At 41.4% G+C, this 20336-nt stretch overlaps 6 protein-coding genes across 6 annotated transcripts; 3 read left to right on the top strand and 3 right to left on the bottom strand.

Annotated features, from left to right (window-relative positions):
- Positions 1-2950: 2950 nt before the first annotated feature.
- Positions 2951-4321, bottom strand: EAE98_010840 (uncharacterized protein; the record flags this gene model as incomplete). Its single annotated transcript, XM_038958462.1, has 2 exons — positions 2951-4190; positions 4244-4321. 2 exons carry the CDS (start codon positions 4319-4321, stop codon positions 3060-3062), a joined length of 1209 nt encoding a protein of 402 aa, XP_038805122.1. The 3' UTR covers positions 2951-3059.
- Positions 4322-5486: 1165 nt separating this feature from the next.
- On the top strand, positions 5487-7011 carry EAE98_010839 (uncharacterized protein; the record flags this gene model as incomplete). The annotated part of the gene is made up of 5 exons (XM_038958461.1): positions 5487-5587; positions 5812-5901; positions 5954-6011; positions 6065-6466; positions 6682-7011. 5 exons carry the CDS (start codon positions 5487-5489, stop codon positions 7009-7011), a joined length of 981 nt encoding a protein of 326 aa, XP_038805121.1.
- A 1143-nt stretch (positions 7012-8154) lies between these two features.
- EAE98_010838 (uncharacterized protein) lies at positions 8155-8986 on the top strand (the record flags this gene model as incomplete). Its single annotated transcript, XM_038958460.1, is given in 4 exon segments — positions 8155-8191; positions 8205-8378; positions 8438-8831; positions 8860-8986. 4 exon segments carry the CDS (start codon positions 8155-8157, stop codon positions 8984-8986), a joined length of 732 nt encoding a protein of 243 aa, XP_038805120.1.
- Positions 8987-9384: 398 nt separating this feature from the next.
- EAE98_010837 (uncharacterized protein) lies at positions 9385-14543 on the bottom strand (the record flags this gene model as incomplete). The annotated part of the gene is made up of 2 exons (XM_038958459.1): positions 9385-14314; positions 14362-14543. 2 exons carry the CDS (start codon positions 14541-14543, stop codon positions 9385-9387), a joined length of 5112 nt encoding a protein of 1703 aa, XP_038805119.1.
- Positions 14544-14805: 262 nt separating this feature from the next.
- EAE98_010835 (uncharacterized protein) lies at positions 14806-19480 on the bottom strand (the record flags this gene model as incomplete). The annotated part of the gene is made up of 10 exons (XM_038958457.1): positions 14806-17966; positions 18021-18118; positions 18174-18504; positions 18549-18665; positions 18718-18971; positions 19023-19154; positions 19212-19231; positions 19302-19311; positions 19366-19406; positions 19464-19480. The coding sequence occupies 10 exons, from the start codon at positions 19478-19480 to the stop codon at positions 16593-16595; spliced, it is 2394 nt and encodes a 797-aa protein (XP_038805117.1). The 3' UTR covers positions 14806-16592.
- Positions 14904-16421, top strand: EAE98_010836 (uncharacterized protein; the record flags this gene model as incomplete). The annotated part of the gene is made up of 1 exon (XM_038958458.1): positions 14904-16421. The coding sequence occupies one exon, from the start codon at positions 14904-14906 to the stop codon at positions 16419-16421; it is 1518 nt and encodes a 505-aa protein (XP_038805118.1).
- Positions 19481-20336: the final 856 nt, after the last annotated feature.

Raw genomic sequence — 20336 nt, 5'->3', positions numbered from 1 at the left:
TAATTCATAAATATCAGGATCAATATTATCTAAATCTTCATCAATACTTGGCTAATAAGATTGTTGTTATTCCTTTTATAAAGCCTTATTTCTAGTAAGAGTATACTTTTAACTAATATGAGAATACTATCATAAAAGTATTACTACATTAATATGTTGAGAAGATCCTATAGCAAGAATTAATTCTTCTATTCTATATATCAAAAAGATTCGGTGTAGAGAGGAGAATCCTAAAGATAGTATTATTTATATTGCTATTACTTCATTTACTCTTATTTGTTGAAGGTATATTTATTTCATTCTTATTTATATTTTCTTTTTCTTTTATTTTTATAAGGGCCTTATTAAACTTTCAAACCTTTATTAATAAATTATCAGTAACCTACAAGTATTTATGGGATTGAATATTTTCAGGAAAACTTGTAATGGTATCAAACTTTCTAGTGTAAATGGGATAACTCATACAAAAAGTCTTAGCCTTTAGTGGAGTGTTAGTATCCCGATATCAAAAATCAGAAAAAAAACCAACAACAACTAATATTATCTTTTGTTTCGAAATTGTATAGGAAGTTTTATGAAGAGAAAGAATAACTTAAATAATTAAGCTCCTGGTGGTGGATTGATGGGCAGAAGTTGTTAAATCTCTGGCAATATATTTTTTTATTTGAGGAATAGTAATATTGATATTATCTTTAGAAATATGGGGAATATCAAAATATTAAGAGATACTGGTAATTTAATAGAAAAAAGGATTATTCTTTTTATTGTTATTAAAATCAGAAAGGGATTTATTAGGATATCTAAAGTAATTCTTTTTAGGTATAGAAAAACGAGTGCGAGAACAGGAACAAAACGACGATTGAGTATTGGTATGAGGGGGGATGCAACCCTTCGAATTAGCTAGTATATTTACGGTATCTGGAGTCTTACCTTCTAGAGAAGTAAAAAGCAGGGTGGAGATATTGACAATGTGGGAATGAATAATTGGAGTTATGAAGTCGCTTTTATTATCCGAATCTATTATAACTATCAATCTTATAATAGAATCTGGAATAACAGTATTCAGTGTAGGCAAATTATTCTAGAATTTAAAGAAGTCAGCTAAGCACTACTATAGGAAGATAAAGAGTGATTAATAATAGCTTGATAAAAGTTTATAAGGCATTTTATGAGATTGTTTATTCGATCTAATTTTTTTATAACAAGTAGAGATAATGCCTTAAATAATTCTGGTTTTTTAGTACTACCCTGCTTATCTTTTTTTCACAAAAAGGCCTTTACACTTCTAATATAGCACTCATTTCAATATACCATCACAATTTTAGCATTCTCTTTCTTTTAACTACTAACAGGAATAGTTTGTTAAAAAGCTTGGGTTTGATATAACAAGTTGATATTGGGAATATATCGGGGAGGTATTGACTGATAAACCTTTTTTTGAATATAACAATAATTATATTTAGTATAAAAACCCTTATCGTAATAATAGAAATTTTCAGGGATAAAGAATGTAATATATTTGAAGTAATAAAGATATATAGGAATAATCAAATTAACAGAATTTATTATAAACCAAATTGCAATTGCCTAGAGACTGATAGATTGAGGGATAGTTATAATAAAACAAAAACTAGTAAAAAGATAATAAAAAATGATCTGCTAGAAGAGAAAATAAATTCAGGAAATTGAAGGAAATTTATAAAGCTTCTAATAATCTGTTAATAAAAGTGATAAATATATTGAAATATTGTTTATTGATTATTTATAGTTTTATAATATTTTTATTTCCTTTTGGTATGTGGTATGGACATAATTATTTGGTATTCCATTTTTTTATATTACACAAACTGAATTCGGGAGGTAAATATATATATTTCAGGATGCGATGTGCAATATAGGGGGCTTTATTATGGTTAATTCGTGTAAAAACTGGTAAAAGCATATAAATAGTTTCTGCAGGATTATTTCGGATTAATGCTAATCTATATATAATTATAAATTGTAGAATTTTTATAGTTTAGAAGGATTAATAAAAAGTCTTTGTACTATATTATATCTAGTTGATTTATTACTATTATCTATTCTAATAAAAGTTATAGATATAAATTTGAATAAATAAATTAAGTATTTGATTATGAGATTGATTTTGAATGAGAGGAAACATAATAAATATAGAAATTAAATTTTAAAGTATTTAGATATATAAATAGAAATATCCCCTTAAGTGCGTTAAATAGGCTCCGTCGCTTAATATAAGCGTATTAACTAATTAGATTATTAGAATTCCTTGATTTAATCTAATTTTCAAACTTAATCTTTAATATAAAAATCAATCAATATTATTTTTATATTGAAATTTCGAATATAATAATAAATACTAATTTTCAATTTCTAGGATTTTTTTAAAATTAAAAAAATTAAAAACAGAAGTTAAGATTCTATATTATAAATAGTATAACTGAAAAACTATTAAAATAACTATTCTATCCAATAAGGCTTTATTATTCAAGATATATCGTACAGACCACCTTCGGAGCCCATTTAACGCACCTAAGGGGATAATATAATATAAATTAAAAGATAGATAACGAATGAGAAAATAAATATCTTTTACTACTAAGTTTAAGTTTAAGTTTATAAATATAACTTATAAGTATATATCTAGTATATATGATATATAGTAGATAGAGAGAGATTGAGATGGAAGGATTCTTTTTGTGTTTATATTATGATTTTCTCTTTGATTTTGAGGTTGATGTTGATTTTGAGATTGATGCTGATTTTAATGTTAAGCAGCTACGAGAAAATCTACGATGAAGGGTTCTTTCTTTGAGCGGGAAGACAGGTATGAAGTTTACATTGAATGGATCAAGTGGATAGATGGGTGGTTATGGAGTATGAAAAGAAATGGAAAAGATGAGATGATATCAAGACATTCCGAATGCATTCGCGTAGTTTAAGTGATTTATGATCTTTTCATTATTCTTAGATCTCGCTAACCCAGGAGATGAGATCATGAGTTTACAAACATATTAATCGCTTTACGTTTCATCTAGGGGCTATATAACCATAGCCTGTACTCCCTTCGCCGTCGAATCCTCGTCGTTTTCAATTTCCTCCTCGCTCTCCTCATCCAGGTCCTCTAAAGGATACGTCAGTATTGCTGCAATACCGCCTAATCCCTCCAACCTCTTTCCACTTTCATGATCACTACTTAACACTCTCGCTTCTCCTCCATCGTTTCTAACCTTATCTACCACTTTAACCCATCTCTTCCTGACTCCTATTTCCTGACTTCGAAATAATTCGTTACTTATTAGTAAAACACCACCGCCTGCTCCTACCGCACCCTGCTCAACTGCTTTCTCCACTTCAGCCGGTCCATACCATGCTCTACCGTCGTCTTTCCGAAGCATCGTCATAAATTCATCCATAAACCGGGTTTCGCGGGCGTATTTCGTATTGCTGAGTTTAGCCAATACTTCGGGACTCGTGAGGATTTCATTGAGACTGTGAAGATGACCGGAACTGCTGTGTACCACGACGAAACTATTCTTATTGGCTAGGACGGCTTTATTCCCTGTCCTGCTTGCTTCCTCCAGTATGTATTTCTGGAAACCCTGTGCGACAAATCCGGGACTTGCGAGTAATAATGGGCGCTGTTGAGTAATGTCTACATATCTCAGGAGTGTTTCGAGTACCGTCTGGTAAAAGCGCTTCATTCCACTGTCGTAATCTCCAGCCATCCCAGCCCTCTTTTTCGGTATCCTGGTTTCGATTCTCTGCTTTAAAATGGTTTGATGTTCGGTGATCAAACATATGTTGGCCATTCCCTCTTGCATCACGATCGCAGGCACTACGCCCTCTTTGTCCTCTCGAATAGCTTCTTTCACCACATCTAGAGCAACGGAATCCCAACCATCGATTTTGGCGATTCTGAATTTGCGATTCAGCTCCAGGTCGAGAGTATGATATGCGCCGACCTTGACGTATAAGTTCTCTTCGCTTATGCGACCTTTGACGTGCAATTGACCGGCTTGTGGATCGAAATCTAAAGATACTACGCTGATGGATAAGGTACAGTGTGTGCGGGTTGTGGTTACGCTTCCGGTGGCGGTTTCTCTGCTAATCTTGCGGAGGGCGCTGGCGCGTAGGATGTCGGTGGGGGTTATGAGGTTAAAGGCATGCCACTGAAATATGTTAGAATTAGTGAGTTAAGGGAGAGGATAGGGAGCAGACGAACCATATCTTCTGGTTCCTCGGGCATAAGAGTGATGGTTCCAGAGCCATCACGCGCGATATGTTGTTCAAGAAGGCGCATCACTTTTGATTTCTGCAGATGCGTTTTATTCTTCCAAGATTTATTTGTATAATGTATTATATTATATTGTATGTAGGACTTTCCAAAAGTATTATGGTATCTTTCAAGTGGATTGTGTGGTGTGAAATTTGTAGGAAATTGTGTCGCGCAAGGTTGGAAGGAATACACTTTATAGACTTGGGAGAAAAAAATATGATGATGATGATTTCACCGTAGGCTAAATGATGGCGGGGTGACTAGTGTGCAGCCGGTGTCGTACTAAGATTTAGTCTACAAGCTGGAGTCTATCGTATAAAAGGTTGAAAGATGCGGTCCTATTCAGTACATTTCATCTGATAAACATACATAAAGGTATGTAGGTAGTAGGTAGGTAGACAGACATTCACACATTTCGATATCATCTCGTGAGATCGGATTGATAATTCTTTTGATGTGACTGGAGGATCTTTTTGATTTCAACATGACGTAAACAATACAATCCATATGAATGGGTGTGAAATTCAATGCTAAGATCAACACATGGCTCGAGGGCGAGGATGGGATGGCGAGGATGGCTCGATGGACAAAGAATTATCTTATCAGAGCTTACATAAGCATAAACACCTTGATCTCATCTGTCTGCTCACGTGCTGCTGTATGTACATGGCAGCTCTTAGAAAGGATCTCGACTATCATTGTGTTTGGGTGATGTTACAACTGGAGGAACTTTAAGACTCAAGCATCTGGTACTGGTATGTCAAAAGATACAAGGTTGAAGAAGTCATCACCACGTGTAATCAAGCTTCTTCTCTCTCTCTTATATATATCTTAATAGTATACCTACCGTCTAGAGCGAAGCGAAGAAGCCTCCACGGCAGTGGCCAAGCGGAGCGTCATATATCGAATACATTTATTTCTTCATATAAGTACCACCGCATACAGAATACTCCGTGTCGTGCTTTGAAAATGTTGGTGCCTGTTCAATCATGCCCTACTCTGCAATTATAAATCTGTCACGTGTCTGACATTCTTCATCGTCGGACTCGGACTTAAGGTTAAGCAAAAACAAAGATATTTGAAATCGAGGGGCAAGGTTACCGCGGAAATACATCAGATATCTAAATTGGGTATTTAGGTAGGCCTGTTTCTCTTCTTCGCTGCGTTTTCCAGTTAGATTCTTTATAACATGAGATCTTCTTTAGCATCACGTCTCAATCTCATAAGAAATCAATTCAAGCCATCGATTCAAGCTACTCATTCAAGATCGTTTACAGCTTCTTCCAAAAAGTACGTACTTCGTGATGAGTATCTCACTTAATACATCCTCTCTCTGTTACCTTGCATCGAATGTGTTCTCAAATCCAGGATGTTTTGATATACTTAGGTACCATTAAATTGTGTTCCTCTTAAACTCTGGATCTTTCTCCTCGGTCACTGCCACTCTAGTTTCTACCGCATCTTTCCATACAACTCATCATTGATTTGGACTTCCAAACTGACTTATACTTTAGCAACAATATGACGAAATTCGATATCAATTCAAAGCTTCGTATGAACTCGGGATATGATATTCCTATCCTGGGGTATGGAGTTTACCAAACGTACGGAGATACCACCATCGAGGAATATGGGCCAAACTAATACGAAATCTAGTCCAGCATCTCAATGTGAAGATCTAGTGACCAAAGCCTTTGATGCAGGTTATCGACATGTAAGATCAATTCCAAGATAAGGGGCTTCTGGTACTCCTCTAACTTGGCACAGGTCGATTCAGCTGCGGCATATCGAAATGAAGGCCCTTGCGCCGTTGCCGTTCATAAATCCAGCATTCCACGTGAAGATATCTTCTTTACTAGTAAAATTCCACCTCGTGCCTTGAGCTATGAGAACACTAAAGCACAAGTTACCAAAACCCTTATGGAAACTGGGCTTGACTACATTGATCTTATGCTCATCCATGCTCCTTATGGCGGGCGAGATGCTCGTAAAGGTGCTTGGAAAGCTCTAGTTGAGGCTCAGGAAGAAGGAAAAATTCGCAGTCTTGGCGTCAGCAATTATGGTGTTCATCATCTGGATGAAATGGAAGTTTATATAAAAGAACTCGAGGAGGAAAGAGGGAAGGGTAGAGGTGGCGTTATTGATGTTGGTCAATGGGAACTCCATCCAGTAAGTTGGGTTATAGCCTGCTCATCTCAATCCCCTCTATTTATCAAGTTCGTTACGCAATCATCCAATCAAGGATTAAGATTTGGAATGGTTCTTCTTGAGATACCTCTCTTGTGCTTCCTTAATTTGTCTTCGTTCCCAACTGCCCCTCATTGCCTCGTTGTAAATATCGATCGTATTTCTTCCGAAGTACAATAGGACTGACTTTGAATTAGTGGCTTGCTCGAGCTGATATTGTTTCATGGTGTGAGAAACGAGGCATTATTCTAGAAGCATACTCCCCTCTTGTTCGTGGCGAGAGGCATGACTCTAAACTGCTTCAACCACTCGCTAAGAAGTACAACAAAACCTCAGCCCAAATCCTGCTAAGATGGAGTTTACAAAAGGGCTTTGTACCCTTACCAAAAACTGTTACCCCCAGCAGAATTAAGGAAAATGCCGACATTTATGATTTCGAGCTCACGGCAGAGGAGATGAATGGGCTGGAAACCGGGGACTATTATGTATGTGCTTGGGATCCTACTGTCGCTACTCTTGATCAATAGATGCAGCAATATAAAAAATCATTGGAGATCTGGTAATTAAGGATTATGCTTTGGAGTTACCCAATCTTCGACTTGTACAATCATCCACTAATAGCTGAGATTCGTCCAATGAACGATCCTGTCATCTACAACAATAATCCATCCGTATCTGAAAAGTGCATTGAAAGGATATAGCCATGTGCTTTCAACGTGATGTAACGAATAAACGAATACACTCGCTTGGGTAGTTCTCAGGCAAATTAAAGCTTCATGACATAAAGTACTTCAATTTTCGACATGTAACACCACATAATATCAATCTAGCATCCTCGCGATCTTTCTGACTTTGGGAAGATCAAGAAGGTCGATGCAATTAGATGGAGAATTCAGATCAATTTGCGTCTTATTTGAGTGTTATCGCGGCTACATTTGAAGCAGAACGCTAAAAACCAACTCCGGGGAGTAATAGCATCGAACTATTGCTAGAATATATAAGTACTATCCTATCTTACGATCACTCTCTACACACCAGTAAGCATAAATTTGTCCATCTGAAGTCCCTGTTTCAGATAATCATGTCAAGGGTTGAGTCTAGGAGGTATTAACCGAACAGAGCCTCTTGGTAGGTCAATTGATGGGTCAATTTTCTCATCCACACCCATGCTTATTTGCGCCTGAAATCTTATTCCCACGTAATATTTGCAGCTCGGAATTTTAACTACACGTTAGAACTCACATATCGACGTCTATCACAGCCTCTGGCTCTTCGATGCTACCCCCAAATCACCATCCTTATCATTTTTCAGAGTTTGTTAACCTATTTACAATGATCGGGTAGTATCAGCCCTGTGTTTGATAGTGAACTTAAACGCGTTGAGGATTTCTCGACGATAAGATTGCTGCAGTGAAGGATCTTACCTGCATGGGACAAAGCCCACAGCGCTGCAGGATGAAGAGATCGGGTCCAGAATCATGCATTTCAATATCTATATCAAAGTCATCTTCCAAGCGTAACGTTATCATATCTCCGTTTCGATCCTTGATTTATCTCTCGTTACTTTCATACCTGTGTTTTTCTTGGAGTTTCTTAGCTTTACTGCTGTTGTTCACTGTGGAGTTTTTATCTCTTCTTACAGTCTTTTTCCAAGAGTTTTTTTCTGCAGAATGCGTTTCATTGTTCACGGCTGCGTGTATATTGGCAGTTTGAGATGCAGTATCCACAACTGCCGCTGCTTCTTCTAGTCAGACTGCTCAAGAAACACACAAGCAATCCTCTAGCCCAACTATATCAACGAAATTTGCTCCAACTGGCTTCACAGATGCGTCATCTGAAGCATGTGCAAGCGTTTCAGCAATGATCCGCCAATCTCCAGATAAGATCACATTTAGTTGACCATGAACGCAAATAATTCAGACTAACTTTGCGTAGATGAACCCATTTTTGCAGCATCAACCGCTCTAGAATGCCTTAAATCAGTTCCATTGAATTTCAATAGGTCCATCTCATTCATTGAGTTCATCGAATCTGATTTACAATTTCAAAGTACATTGTCCTACTTAAAGAATCCGCCTCAGGGATGGCCTTTCCCAGGGTTCGATGTCCTAGGTGGATTGACAGAAATGAAAGCACTTCTCCTTTCTGGGGAACACAAAGCTCAGTGGGATTTTGAAAGGGACATCTGGTCTCTAGTCAACATTCTCCCCCATGACTTTCATTTCAATTTGCCCTTACCACTCATTAGCTCTGTATTCAAATTTGCCGTTTGGGGAGGATCATTAGTATCAGTTTCTTCCCATGAACTGAGTTTACCAAAAGTTTTCTTCAAAAGTCTGTGTATGTTGTTAGTTCTTCAAAAACATTGCTGGTAGATCAAGAGTTGACCTGGATCGAACCACCAAAGCCAAGAAGGCTCTTTTTACACAAGCATTGGAAGTGCGGTCACTGCGCAATTTAATGGCGGGGCTACTTGCCTTAGAGAGGCCTGGTGGATGCTAGTAATGACAGCTGCTGTGGGAGCCTTATTAGCTTGAAAGAGCCCATGATACATAGATGTTTAAGCATTTTATCTTCTTGTCTTCCACAACTACCTTTCTTTTTCTCACATTGGTTTTCTCCTACCGCCTCATAAAGTATTTGGCTACCAGGCTCAATTTATATAATTTTATCACATAATACCACATACAGGCCCCAGAGTTTGTTGTACAATATAATCAGGTGAATTACAAAACAGTTCAAAATGCTAGAATTTGACTTCACGAGAAAGGCATGATCAGCTTTGGTTAAGTAAATTCTATTCCATTTCATCATAATATACCAATACACTTTTCACATTATGCCTTCGATAGAACGCCAAATAAAAAACCCTAGCAACCTCCAACTCCCTAGATTAGTACTCAATCCTCCATGTCCTCATCCTCATTCTTTCCCGTCGGCACTTTAGTAAGAACGTCAAAAGCTCCAGTGCCGACCTTGCTCATCCTTCCTATCACAATCCTACTACTTGGGTTGGCCAGGTCATCCCAATCACACTCTGCGACTGCATCCGCCAAGAAACCAACGGTTGTTTCGAAACTCATCTTCATGAAAGGACTGACACTGCCCTTCATTCCATTTCGGTTAAACGGACTGAAGCCACCACCTCTGGTCATGTAGTCTGCAATCAGATTCAAATGGCGCATATCTACGGCGATAGCGTGACCATCGAAAACGCTGTGCAACTCCTGAACGATCGTTGATCGACAAGCCTCCACACCATAATTCTCAAGCATTGCGGCGATGTCATTGGTCGAGATCTTGTTGGGGTTGATAAATGCGGCATAATTTTGCATTGCCTTAAGGTTAACACCCTCGGTATGAACCACTGGTATCTTAATCATCTTTCCTGTCTTAGAATCCTTGACTTCGTTATCCCCATCATAGGTACATGATCCAATGCCTGGAATATGCTGGATGAGGCAAGATCGAAGAGCTTCTTCAACAATAGAAAGCATGAGAACCTTAGGAACGTCGGCATCATATTCGAGGCTAACATCGCACCACTCTGCATTATCCTGGTCGAAGCGGAAACGAGTGATGTCTTCGCATCGCTTCTTGACTTGGGCTTCGAGCTCCTCAGACGCAGCGGTTGTCTTGCGCTTTTTACGTTCTCCATTCTCGTCATCGCCTTCGTCTTCTTCATCACTTTGTGGTGCACGTGGACTACCCCCAATGCCCTCGTCTTCCATGTCTTCAACATCTTCGGGCTCGGCATTTTGTGCTTGAACCGCATCATCTTCATCGTCGTTTGCAGCATAACTGACAGCTTCAGAGCGGTTTGCTTTCTGCTTGTCATTGGTTGCATCATCATCACCATCGTCATCTTCGTCATCTTCGCCCATTTCTCTCTCTGCATCTGGTCTAGCCTCTTCTATAGTACCGACAGATTTTCCGATTTCCGGTACCGCAGCGGTATTTGCTTTACCAGCCTTTTCAACCTTCTTTCGTCCTAGAGCCTTGCGTGTAAGATGTTGAAGTTTTGATGTAAACCTTCGTTGAAGTGTGAAAAGAACATCATCGACGTCAATGGCGTAGGTTTCACAGTACTCCTTTGAAGGGAAGAGCTTGATGTGAATATCATAGATCTTAGCTTGCTGGAAAGCTACTCCACGACCAATTCGCTCCTTGACTGTAGCCCAATCCAATACCTCAGCCAATGAAAGAATACTTATGGACTTGGCGAATTTTTCACATTCATCAGGCGTAAGCTCTTCGTTGAGTGTTAAAGTCATGGATGGCGTTGAAATATGATTACTTGCCGTCATGACAATTTCACGAAGACGTGGAATACCGAGTGTGACGTTCTTAGAAGAGTGACCAGCCAAATGGAAAGTGTTGAGTGTCATCTGTGTGGACGGTTCACCTACAGATTGGCCGGCAACAATACCGACAGCCTCACCAGGTTCAACGACAGACTTCAAGTATTTGGCAACGAGAACGGGTTCCAAAGCTTTCCTTGGTCCGACACCGTCTGGATGATCCTTGTCCTTAACCATACCATCTGGGTTGGTCTTCATGTAGTTCGTCAAAGTCTCAAAATATTTCTCAGATGTTGCGTATCCATATTTTCCAGGGTTGTATTCGGAGAGAACCGGATCTGGACCATTGAGATCATTTGCTTTCGCATGCTTCAAGGCTTTCTTCATGCGTTTAATGATTGTTTCCTTCTCTTCAAAAATAGTATCATAGCGAGGGTCGCCATAGTTCAACTGAGCAAGCTCCGACATGAGATTCTGCAACAAGAACTTGAAATCGGTCAAATGCTTCTGCTTGGTCACATCGAGTCCATCTTCACCGTAGATAAATTGAATCATGGATCCGTCGGAATCTCGCACGGACGTGTCATACTCGACCTTAAGACCCTCCATACCCTTGATCAAACATCTTTGTAGATATCCGGATCTCGAAGTTTTGACTGCTGTATCAATCAAACCTTCTCTACCAGCCATTGCGTGGAAGTAGTATTCTTGTGGCCGAATTCCAGTCAAGAAACGATTGACGATATAACCTCCCGCTCTAATGTGGGTGTCGAATGGCTTGAAGCAAGGAAGAGATTTTCCGCTCACCATCAACGGTACTCTACGTCCTTCCAAGACTTGTTGTCCCAAATTACAAGAGATAAGATTGGCGTTGACAGCACTACCCTTGGCTCCAGAAACTGTCATATTCTGCATCTGGTTGTGTGGGAATTGCTTGACCAAGCCTTGGGGAAGGCATGCATTAGTAATAGAGGTAGAAAGCTTTCCGGCGCGAGCGTTCATCAAAGCATCTAGACCTGCTTGTTTGGAATCGTCTCTCATGACATCCTCCAATCTGTTGAGCAGCTCTTGATCTGTTTCTGTAGGGTTTTGGTCTTCGAGAGAAACGTACTTGGCAGCCACCTCAAGACCAATCTTACTAGCATCTGACAAAGTCTCAATACGGGTTTTCTCGCCTTCGGGGGTGAGCCTGAGATCATCCATTCCGCAAGTGAAAGCCCTCATATGGAGATACTTCGTCAGTAAACGACCAAGAATACTGAGAAGCTTTCCAGCTGTGGCAGGACCATAAACCTCATGAACAGAGTGGATGAGACCACCTCCAGCAGGACCGATCTGGGCTTTGTCCAGAATTCCAGTAATGAACTCACCGCCCTTAAAAAGTACAACACCTTCCTCTGAGTCCGCACCCCATCGATCAGCTGGAGTTTGTGTTTTTCCTGTAAGAGATATTGGGGCGCAGTTGAGAGGTGTGATATTTTTTAATATTGTTGTGATGACTTGCTTTCCAGTCCAGCGTGCGACAGGTTTAATGATTGCAGGTGGCACAGTCTCTATGCGTTCGCCTACAATGTGCCCACTTTCTGGGCGAATACAATTGTAGATAAGTTGTTGATAGGTAGCTCGATCAAAGTATGTATCTTTGTTACACATCCAAACGGAAACGGAAATATGATCTTGAATCAAACCTCTTAGAGGTTTACCAGCGGTTGCACTCAGATATTGGTGATCAGTGTCAGCAATCTGTAGCGCTTCTGCGCGAGCAACTTCGGTTTGTGGGAAATGCATGTTCATTTCGTCTCCGTCGAAATCAGCGTTGTAGGTATTACAGTTGGCGTAGTGCATGCGAATTGTCTTCTCTCCTGGAAGTACTCTGGCTCTGTGACCCATAATTGAGGGCTTGTGCAAAGTTGGTTGACGATTCATGAGCACAACATCTCCGTTGGTAAGATGTCGATAAACTTTCTTGTTGCGAGCACCGCTAGCTCCGTTACTGGACGATGCAAGCAACTGATTCGCTAGTGCCATTCTTTCGTCCTGTGTCTTTGAGCGTAGATTGATGACTTGCCCGTTCTCGTTTTCAATTGCAGCAGCACCAGGCCATTTGTCAACACCATTAATTACTGCTTGCTGCATTTCCTTGAAGTTATGACTTGTGACAGGTTCTGGGTATGTGAGTTTCTTGGCGAAAACAGGAGGAACACCGATTTCGTTTGTTTCGATATTTGGATCTGGAGAGATGACGGAACGAGCAGCAAAGTTGACACGTTTGCCCATCATATTCTTTCTGAAAAGACCTTCCTTTTTCTCCAATTTTTGCTTGATTCCATCTTCGTTCTTCTTTCCAGCTGCACCTTGGATAGGATTTCGATCTCTGTCAATCAAGGAGTTGACAGCGTCCTGCATTGAACAGCAAGCTTCTTGGAGGTCAAAGAAATCTCTCTTTCTCAATGTTTGGCTTTGCGACGGCCTATCGGGATTCTGGATATCGAGGTAAATTTGGTTCACAGTATCAGCACTCTTCAAGATCTGCTTGTACAGTGAATTTTGTTGTGCTTCGGCAATTTCGCCATCGCCTGTCTTCGCTTCGGGGCGGTATCTATTTGGAGGGACGAGAAGTGTTTGTAGAAAGAACATATCTGCTTTAACCGCGGATGGCTTCTTGGCGGATGATCGGGAATTGTAAACAAGGGACAGAATCTCTTGCTCTTTTTCGAACAGCAATGTCAATGATGCTTTCACTTCCATAGCATCGACATATCGCTGTGGTAGTGGTGCGACTCGAGGTTTAGAGCTTGGAGTCGCAGAGCCATCCATGACTACATCCCCATCCACATCAAGGCTCTCGCCTTCGCCTTCATCCTCATCCTCGTTGGATTCCAAGTCGATATCTGCAATACCTTCGTCGCCATCCCGATCTTTCTTCTCACCATGAACCAATTGAACGGCATTCACAGCTCGATAGCTGCCTTGAGCCATCTTGGCCTTATCCTTGACACTCAAAGACTTCTCAAAAATCTTTACATATCGGTCCTTGCGGTAAGTTGGAGATATACCTTGACAGTTTCCACATAACCTTCCTGCAGTTATTGCTTTCATAAAGCTCTTAACTACAACTCGGCGTGCTTCAGCCACACCTTCATGCTTTTCCCTTCTCCATTCCCATCCAGAGGCCTTAGCGGCCTTGAGCTCCTTTTTGACAAATGCAAGTCGTCTTCGAATGACACTGTCGACAGGAGACTCGTCGTCCGAATCACTAGCAGGCTCTTCTCCTTCCTTTGGCTGAGCAACTTCGATGTTTTCAATCTCCTCGGCGGCGCTCAGCAGACCCTGTTGAATCAGGCGCAACTTGCAAACGTATCGATTGACTTCCTTGCGCGACATTCTAAACTGATGACAATACTTGCATTTTGATCGCAATAGTCGCAAAACTTGGTCCATAAAAGTTGGGTGGTAAACAGGTGCAGGTAGGTCGATATGGCCTGCATGACCCGGGCAGGAAAAGGAACTGAGATTACATGTTGTGCAGCTTTCTAATGTTAGTATTCTATGCAATTGGATGGATATATTGCTTACTTATTGTCACCCCATGCGCCTAAAGCTGGATCGTAAAGACCTCCTGGAACTGGGTGAAGAAGACTGTCAAAAGTAACAGGATTCTCTATCCTCTTTACAGAGAGAGATTTAATCTCAGCCGTGGAAAGAAATGCAAAGTCAACGCTCTCAATGGCTGACGGAACTGGCTGTGAGATATTCATTGTGATTGGCAGTTAACGCTAAAGCAGGAATACTGCCATAGGTTGTGGGATTAGATTGGAAATTTGCGATTCCGTAGAGTTCGCAAGTTGAAGCTTCAATGTAGATACAAAAAAAAGTTCCTTTCGTCGGGGAAACTTTTTTTTCGCCGGCCCCCGGTGCTGATAAGGCAGCACGATAACCCCATCTGTTGATCACGTGTTAGTTAAAGTTCTAGGTTTTTGGTACGGCCAGGCAGAGCTTCCTCATGATTCGCGTGTGAGCACTCAACGATTACGATACTTCAGGATCACCAACTTGGTGTATGTGTGCCACATATCTCTTTTCTAATACACAATTGACAAACATATATTTTCGACAACATGGATCGAGGGAAAGCCTCTCCAATTTTGGCACCTCGACATGATTCCTCCAGCCGTGTTGGCAAGCCAGAGTCTGCTGCCGAGAAGCTCGCATCTCTAAAAGCTAGAGTCGCAGCTGCAGTCGGTGGTAGCAAGGCAAAGGGTGGGTTGAATGTCGGTTTACATCCTATGCTTGCGAAAGGAGGTTTGAATGTCGATCTCCACCCAGCACTGCAAGACCTTGGACAATACAAGCCCTCAAAATCAACTGCGCCCAAGTTCGCAACCAGCATCGGAAATGCTCGCCCTCAACAAGAAAAGGCGACGGCGAAGCCTAGGAAACAACTCGATATTTCGGGGCCTTCGACGGAAGAGATTCGCAACAATCCATACTTTGATATGAGCCTAGGTGGGCAAACAGCAACGCCAAAGAATCGACACTCGAGACAACTAGTTTTCAACCAGAAGGGGAAGTATATAGCACAAGCGAATGCGCTTCGAAGACAGGCTGCCCTAGAGGCTATGAAAAAGCGTATCGCCGAGTCTTCGCGAAAGATTGGTATTGACGAGGATATCGATACCGAGAAGAAATTCCTTGTTGAAGCACCGCCAGAGATCGAATGGTGGGATGAAGGCCTGGTAGATGGCAAGAATTATGACGATATTTCGAATCCAAAGACTCTCAAAATCGGCACCCCAGACTCAATTATTACAGAATATGTTCAGCATCCCGTTTTACTTGAACCGCCACAGGAAAAGAATGCGCCTGCGCCTAAACCTATGTTCCTGACCGCGAAAGAACAAGCCAAACTACGGAGACAGCGTCGAATGGCTGAATTGAAGGAACAGCAAGCAAAGATTAGACTTGGATTGGAGCCCGCGCCGCCTCCAAAGGTCAAGAAGGGAAATCTTATGCGTGTATTAGGAGAAGAAGCTGTCAAGGATCCAACCGCAGTCGAAGCTCGTGTCAACCGAGAAATTGCAGATCGACACCAGAAACATGTCGAGACGAACCAAGATCGAAAGTTGACAAAAGAACAAAGACACGAGAAACTGGCTGCAAATCAGGAGAAGGATGCCGCAAAGGGCATTCATGCTTTAGTATTTAAGATTGGGAGCCTTGCAAATGGTAGTCACAGATTCAAAATCGCCAAAAACGCAGAACAGCATGCTCTCACAGGCATCTGTATTCTACATCCAAGATTCAATTTGGTAGTTGTCGAGGGTGGCGAGCATAGTATCAGGCAATATAAAAAGCTAATGATGCAACGAATAGACTGGACTGAAAACTCACCCACACGAATCAAGGAGGGTACAAAAGCAGATGCATTGCAAGATTGGTTGAAGGCAGAAGATGAGAAAGGAGAGTTGAAGGATATGACGCTGAACAATTGCCAATTGGTCTGGGAAGGAGAGCAGAAGTCTAGAGCATTCAGGAAGTGGCAAAGTAAGGTGTGCGAGACAGATAGTGCAGCTCGAGATGCCTTGACAAGGTCAAAAATGGACAGCTTTTGGACTGTGGCGAAGAGCATGAATTAGAAGTAATGGCTGTAGTTATACCTTTTCATTATTAGAGCCCTACCCCAGAATTAGATACCAAATGAACCAATTTATTTTCCTTTCTTAGGCCACAAAGCTGCCATTGATATCGTACAATTGTGATGCATATTCTTTCCTGTCGTCAATAGATAACTGTCCATCAAAGTTTACCTACGCATCTAACTGCATCAACGACGCCTCCATTTCATCATCATCCATGCCATACTCATCTTCTTTAACTGTTTGCTCGTTGCCATTCTTGATGCCATCCATTGGGTCGCCCTTTCCACCACCTCTCAATGCTTGAAGCGTCTCTTCATACTGCTTCTCCTTGAATTTCTCCAGATCCTGCAAGCTCCACGTGCTGATTCCCTCCTGATCCTTGGCCTTGAATGGCTGTGCCATATTCCGTAAAAATTTCTTCGCACTTCCTACCGCCATATCCGTACTCAGATTGACTTCACTATCGAGAATCGCCTGGTTGATCCATTTTGGCAATTGAGTTCGTTTCTTCAAGAATCGACGATCGGCCAACACCATGATTCCGTAATCATCTTTCCCTCTAAGTACACGTCCCAAACATTGGGCTGCATGTCTCATGGCATCGAAGGATAGGAAGTCATTCTCTCTGATCCGGTATGTTTCACGGAGGAACTCTAATCGCGCTTTCAAGATTCGAGATTCGGTATACTGGAATGGTACTCCAATACATAGCACAGTGCGTCCGTATTGGTGGTCGAAGTCGATGCCCTCACTGACTTTTCCACGAGCGACACAAAGAAGGATAGCTCCTCGTCCGTTACAGCACGCCGTGCGATAGGTCTCTAGTGCTAGAGATGTTTCTTGTGCATCAGGAGTTTCCACGAGAATGAGCTTGTATTTCCAAACCTCATCCAAGATGCCCATTCCTTGCCACATACTAATAATCGACTCCATGTATAAGTAGGATGGGAAGAAAACGACCATGCCATCCGGAGTGAGCTTAGACATCTCTGTTAGTAAATTGCCGTAATTACGGACAACAGCAGGCTCATTTCGAACTTGGAATCCCGAAGAAATCGCAACCTGGTCAGATCCTCTTGTGACAATCATAGGCAAAAAAGAGCGTCGAGCGAGAGTCATGGGGTAAGACTCCTGAACAACGCACTCAAAATTGAGCATTTTAGGATACATTTCGAGTGGAGAAATAGTACCTGACGTAATAATTACGGAGCTGAAACGCTCAAAGACGGGCTTGATTGCTATCGCGGCATCAAGACAGGTGAAGTGAAGAACAGGATTAGGAACTTCGGCGGTATCAGACTCATAAGGCTCAAGTATAAGAAGAAATCCCTTTTCATATGTCGCTACGAGGGTGGCAAAAGTTGCAACTTCCTGAAGTGGCTGATAGTCCTCAATGTTAGTAAGTTCCAAAGTCCGCACAAGAGATGTTAGACGTTCTGCGCAAAATCTAAGCGGCTTCTTCTCGATATATGTGTACTCTTTTAGATGAGCTAAGAAAGATGCCGGTGTCTCCGAAATAACCTGCCGGACTTTCATTCGTGTCTTCTTGAGATTAGCCGCTAGCTTTTCGATGTGGCTATAGCTTGCTTTACTTACCTTGAGGTATTCGATAAAGCGTTTCAGAAAAACGACAAAATGCTCAGCTCTCCGAATATTTCCTGGGACGGCTTCCTTGAGGAGATCATCTGGTAAAGCTAGAAAGATGTGAGTGACCACGCATTTTTGGTGTGAGATAGAATACAAACGAACCAGGATTTGACATGAAGGCATCTTCTGCTCGAGCTTCGTCAGCACCGCGTAGCCCCTCGACCAACTTGGCGTATTCATCCTTGAGTTTTTCTGAATCGCTATCCCTTAAGTCTGAAATCCTGCTTTCGAGATTCATTGCTCCACGAGTGGCCCTTCGAAGCGAGTCATCCGTGATATCAGTACTTAAGGATTCGATGCACACGTTATCAATATTGTGTGCTTCGTCAAATACGACTATGCAATCCTTTGAAAGCTCTTTAGAAACTCTCTCGGCAATTTTGGGGTCGAGTAAGTAATGGTACGAGTAAATGATCACGTTGCAGAAGGACATCTAGTTCCATTAGTTACTGAAGCTGCAAAGACATTACCACTCACCATTCGCCTGGAGGTAAAGTATGGGCATTGTTTGTGTTCCTCGCCATATCTCATTATCCCATCTAACGTCCATACTCCATTTGGTATAAGATTATGTGGTTCGAGGAGGTCCAGGTTCTATTATAGACGCGTCAATACGATGCTGATCAACATGGCAACGAAAACCTACATCATGATAAATGCACACCGGTACATCTTCACCCCTCTCCTTCTTCTCTTTCACAAATCCAGCCGTCAAACTTCGACAGCGAGCATCCACAACAGCACCACTCTTCTCTCGCTTCACAGAAGGATGAAGACATAAATTTTTACGACTAGTCAATCCCAATCCACGGAAATCTTCCTGGTGTCCGAGTTGTTCCGCCCTATATTTCATAAGAGCTTTCAATTCTGCCAACGCTTTTTCAATTTCGGACATAGTACCTAAGCACTCATTAGCATGTCTCCTTCATCTTCAGGATTGGGTTGTATCACGTGAGCAGTAAATGAGTTTCCGATGCTCTGGGTAGTATTGTTGATACGCAACGATCAAAGACAGCAGTGAGATAGTCTTTCCAGTACCCGAAGGCATCTCCAAAACGCAATGGCCGCCGGCATCAAGCGTTCCTGTCAAACGTATCAGCAACGGATGATCTTACGGTGAGTAGGTAAGGGGCAAAATACTTTTCAGATCGCACATATAGCTGATTTAACATCATACATTAGCATCGAACGTTCTTTCTGATGTAAACTACAGCCAAGTGAATGACATACGCATATTGTTCTGTGTAACACATCAGAATTTGGACTCAGTATCAAGATCATCTTGGATGCCTACCTGGATATATCCTAGGATATGGAAAGAGCACCGGCAAATCACTGGTTCATCTATCAGTTCAAATGATACTTTTTCCTATCGGTCTAACAAACACATACTCAATATTGAACTTCATTTTGAAGAGGCAGCCCTGTTGGTGCTGTTGATGTTGCTGATTAAAAATGGCTGTATTTGAGGTTGAAGTAAAATAGCCTTCTTGTAAGGCGTAGGGCTGGCTCAAAAGCGGCACCGCATCCGTGCTGTTACTTCAGGTCAGTTGGAGAAGCAGCATTTCATACCAACTCAACGCGTATTTTACTATCTGAACTTTCTGGGGCATGCTTTGGTTTTTATAAATTGCGTATTTACTTTTACTTTGTGGAAAAGAAAGATTCACCAAAATTCTTTCTTTCTTCTTGAACAATGACCGTACCTGCCTACATGGGACACCAACGAACCGAACCTTCAATGTAGACTCTTTGACGCGTCTTGGTGAAATATTCATGAACATTCCCTTGCCTCCACTGCTTCAATCTCTAGGAACGGAACATATATTCACGTTTATCATTTGACTGCTCCATACTTTAAACGGTATGATCTTTCAATTCTCGATGACTCACAATTCGAAGCCTCTTCTCATGCTCACTCACTGTTCAAAGCACACTTCTCCCAGCTTCAGATACCTAAATCCTCATAAATGTAAAGATTACCTCAAAGCTTGCTTTGCTTGTGAGGTCCAAACGCAAGGGTGAAGTGATATTTTTGGGAGATTGTAAATATGTGGCGTATGTTTGGAGGAGCACCTGCAGGCTCTGCAAATGTTATTCCTGAGATTGTGCTTTTCACTGCTACCCTCTAATGGAGGAGGAGAACAGTAACCTGCGATTGGTGTCCTCGAGGAGCATTGAAGGTGTGTAGATTAGGTACGCTTGGTCTGTTCAAAATGTCAATTAAATGGTGGCATAGTTATGGCTAAATGCATTCTTTATCTC

This window comes from Botrytis deweyae (assembly GCF_014898535.1).
Source record: "Botrytis deweyae strain B1 chromosome Unknown BDEW_041, whole genome shotgun sequence".
Classification (NCBI taxonomy): Eukaryota; Fungi; Ascomycota; class Leotiomycetes; order Helotiales; family Sclerotiniaceae; genus Botrytis; species Botrytis deweyae.
The sequence above is the reverse complement of the archived record's forward strand: the minus strand, read 5'-3'. Positions and strand labels throughout refer to the sequence as shown.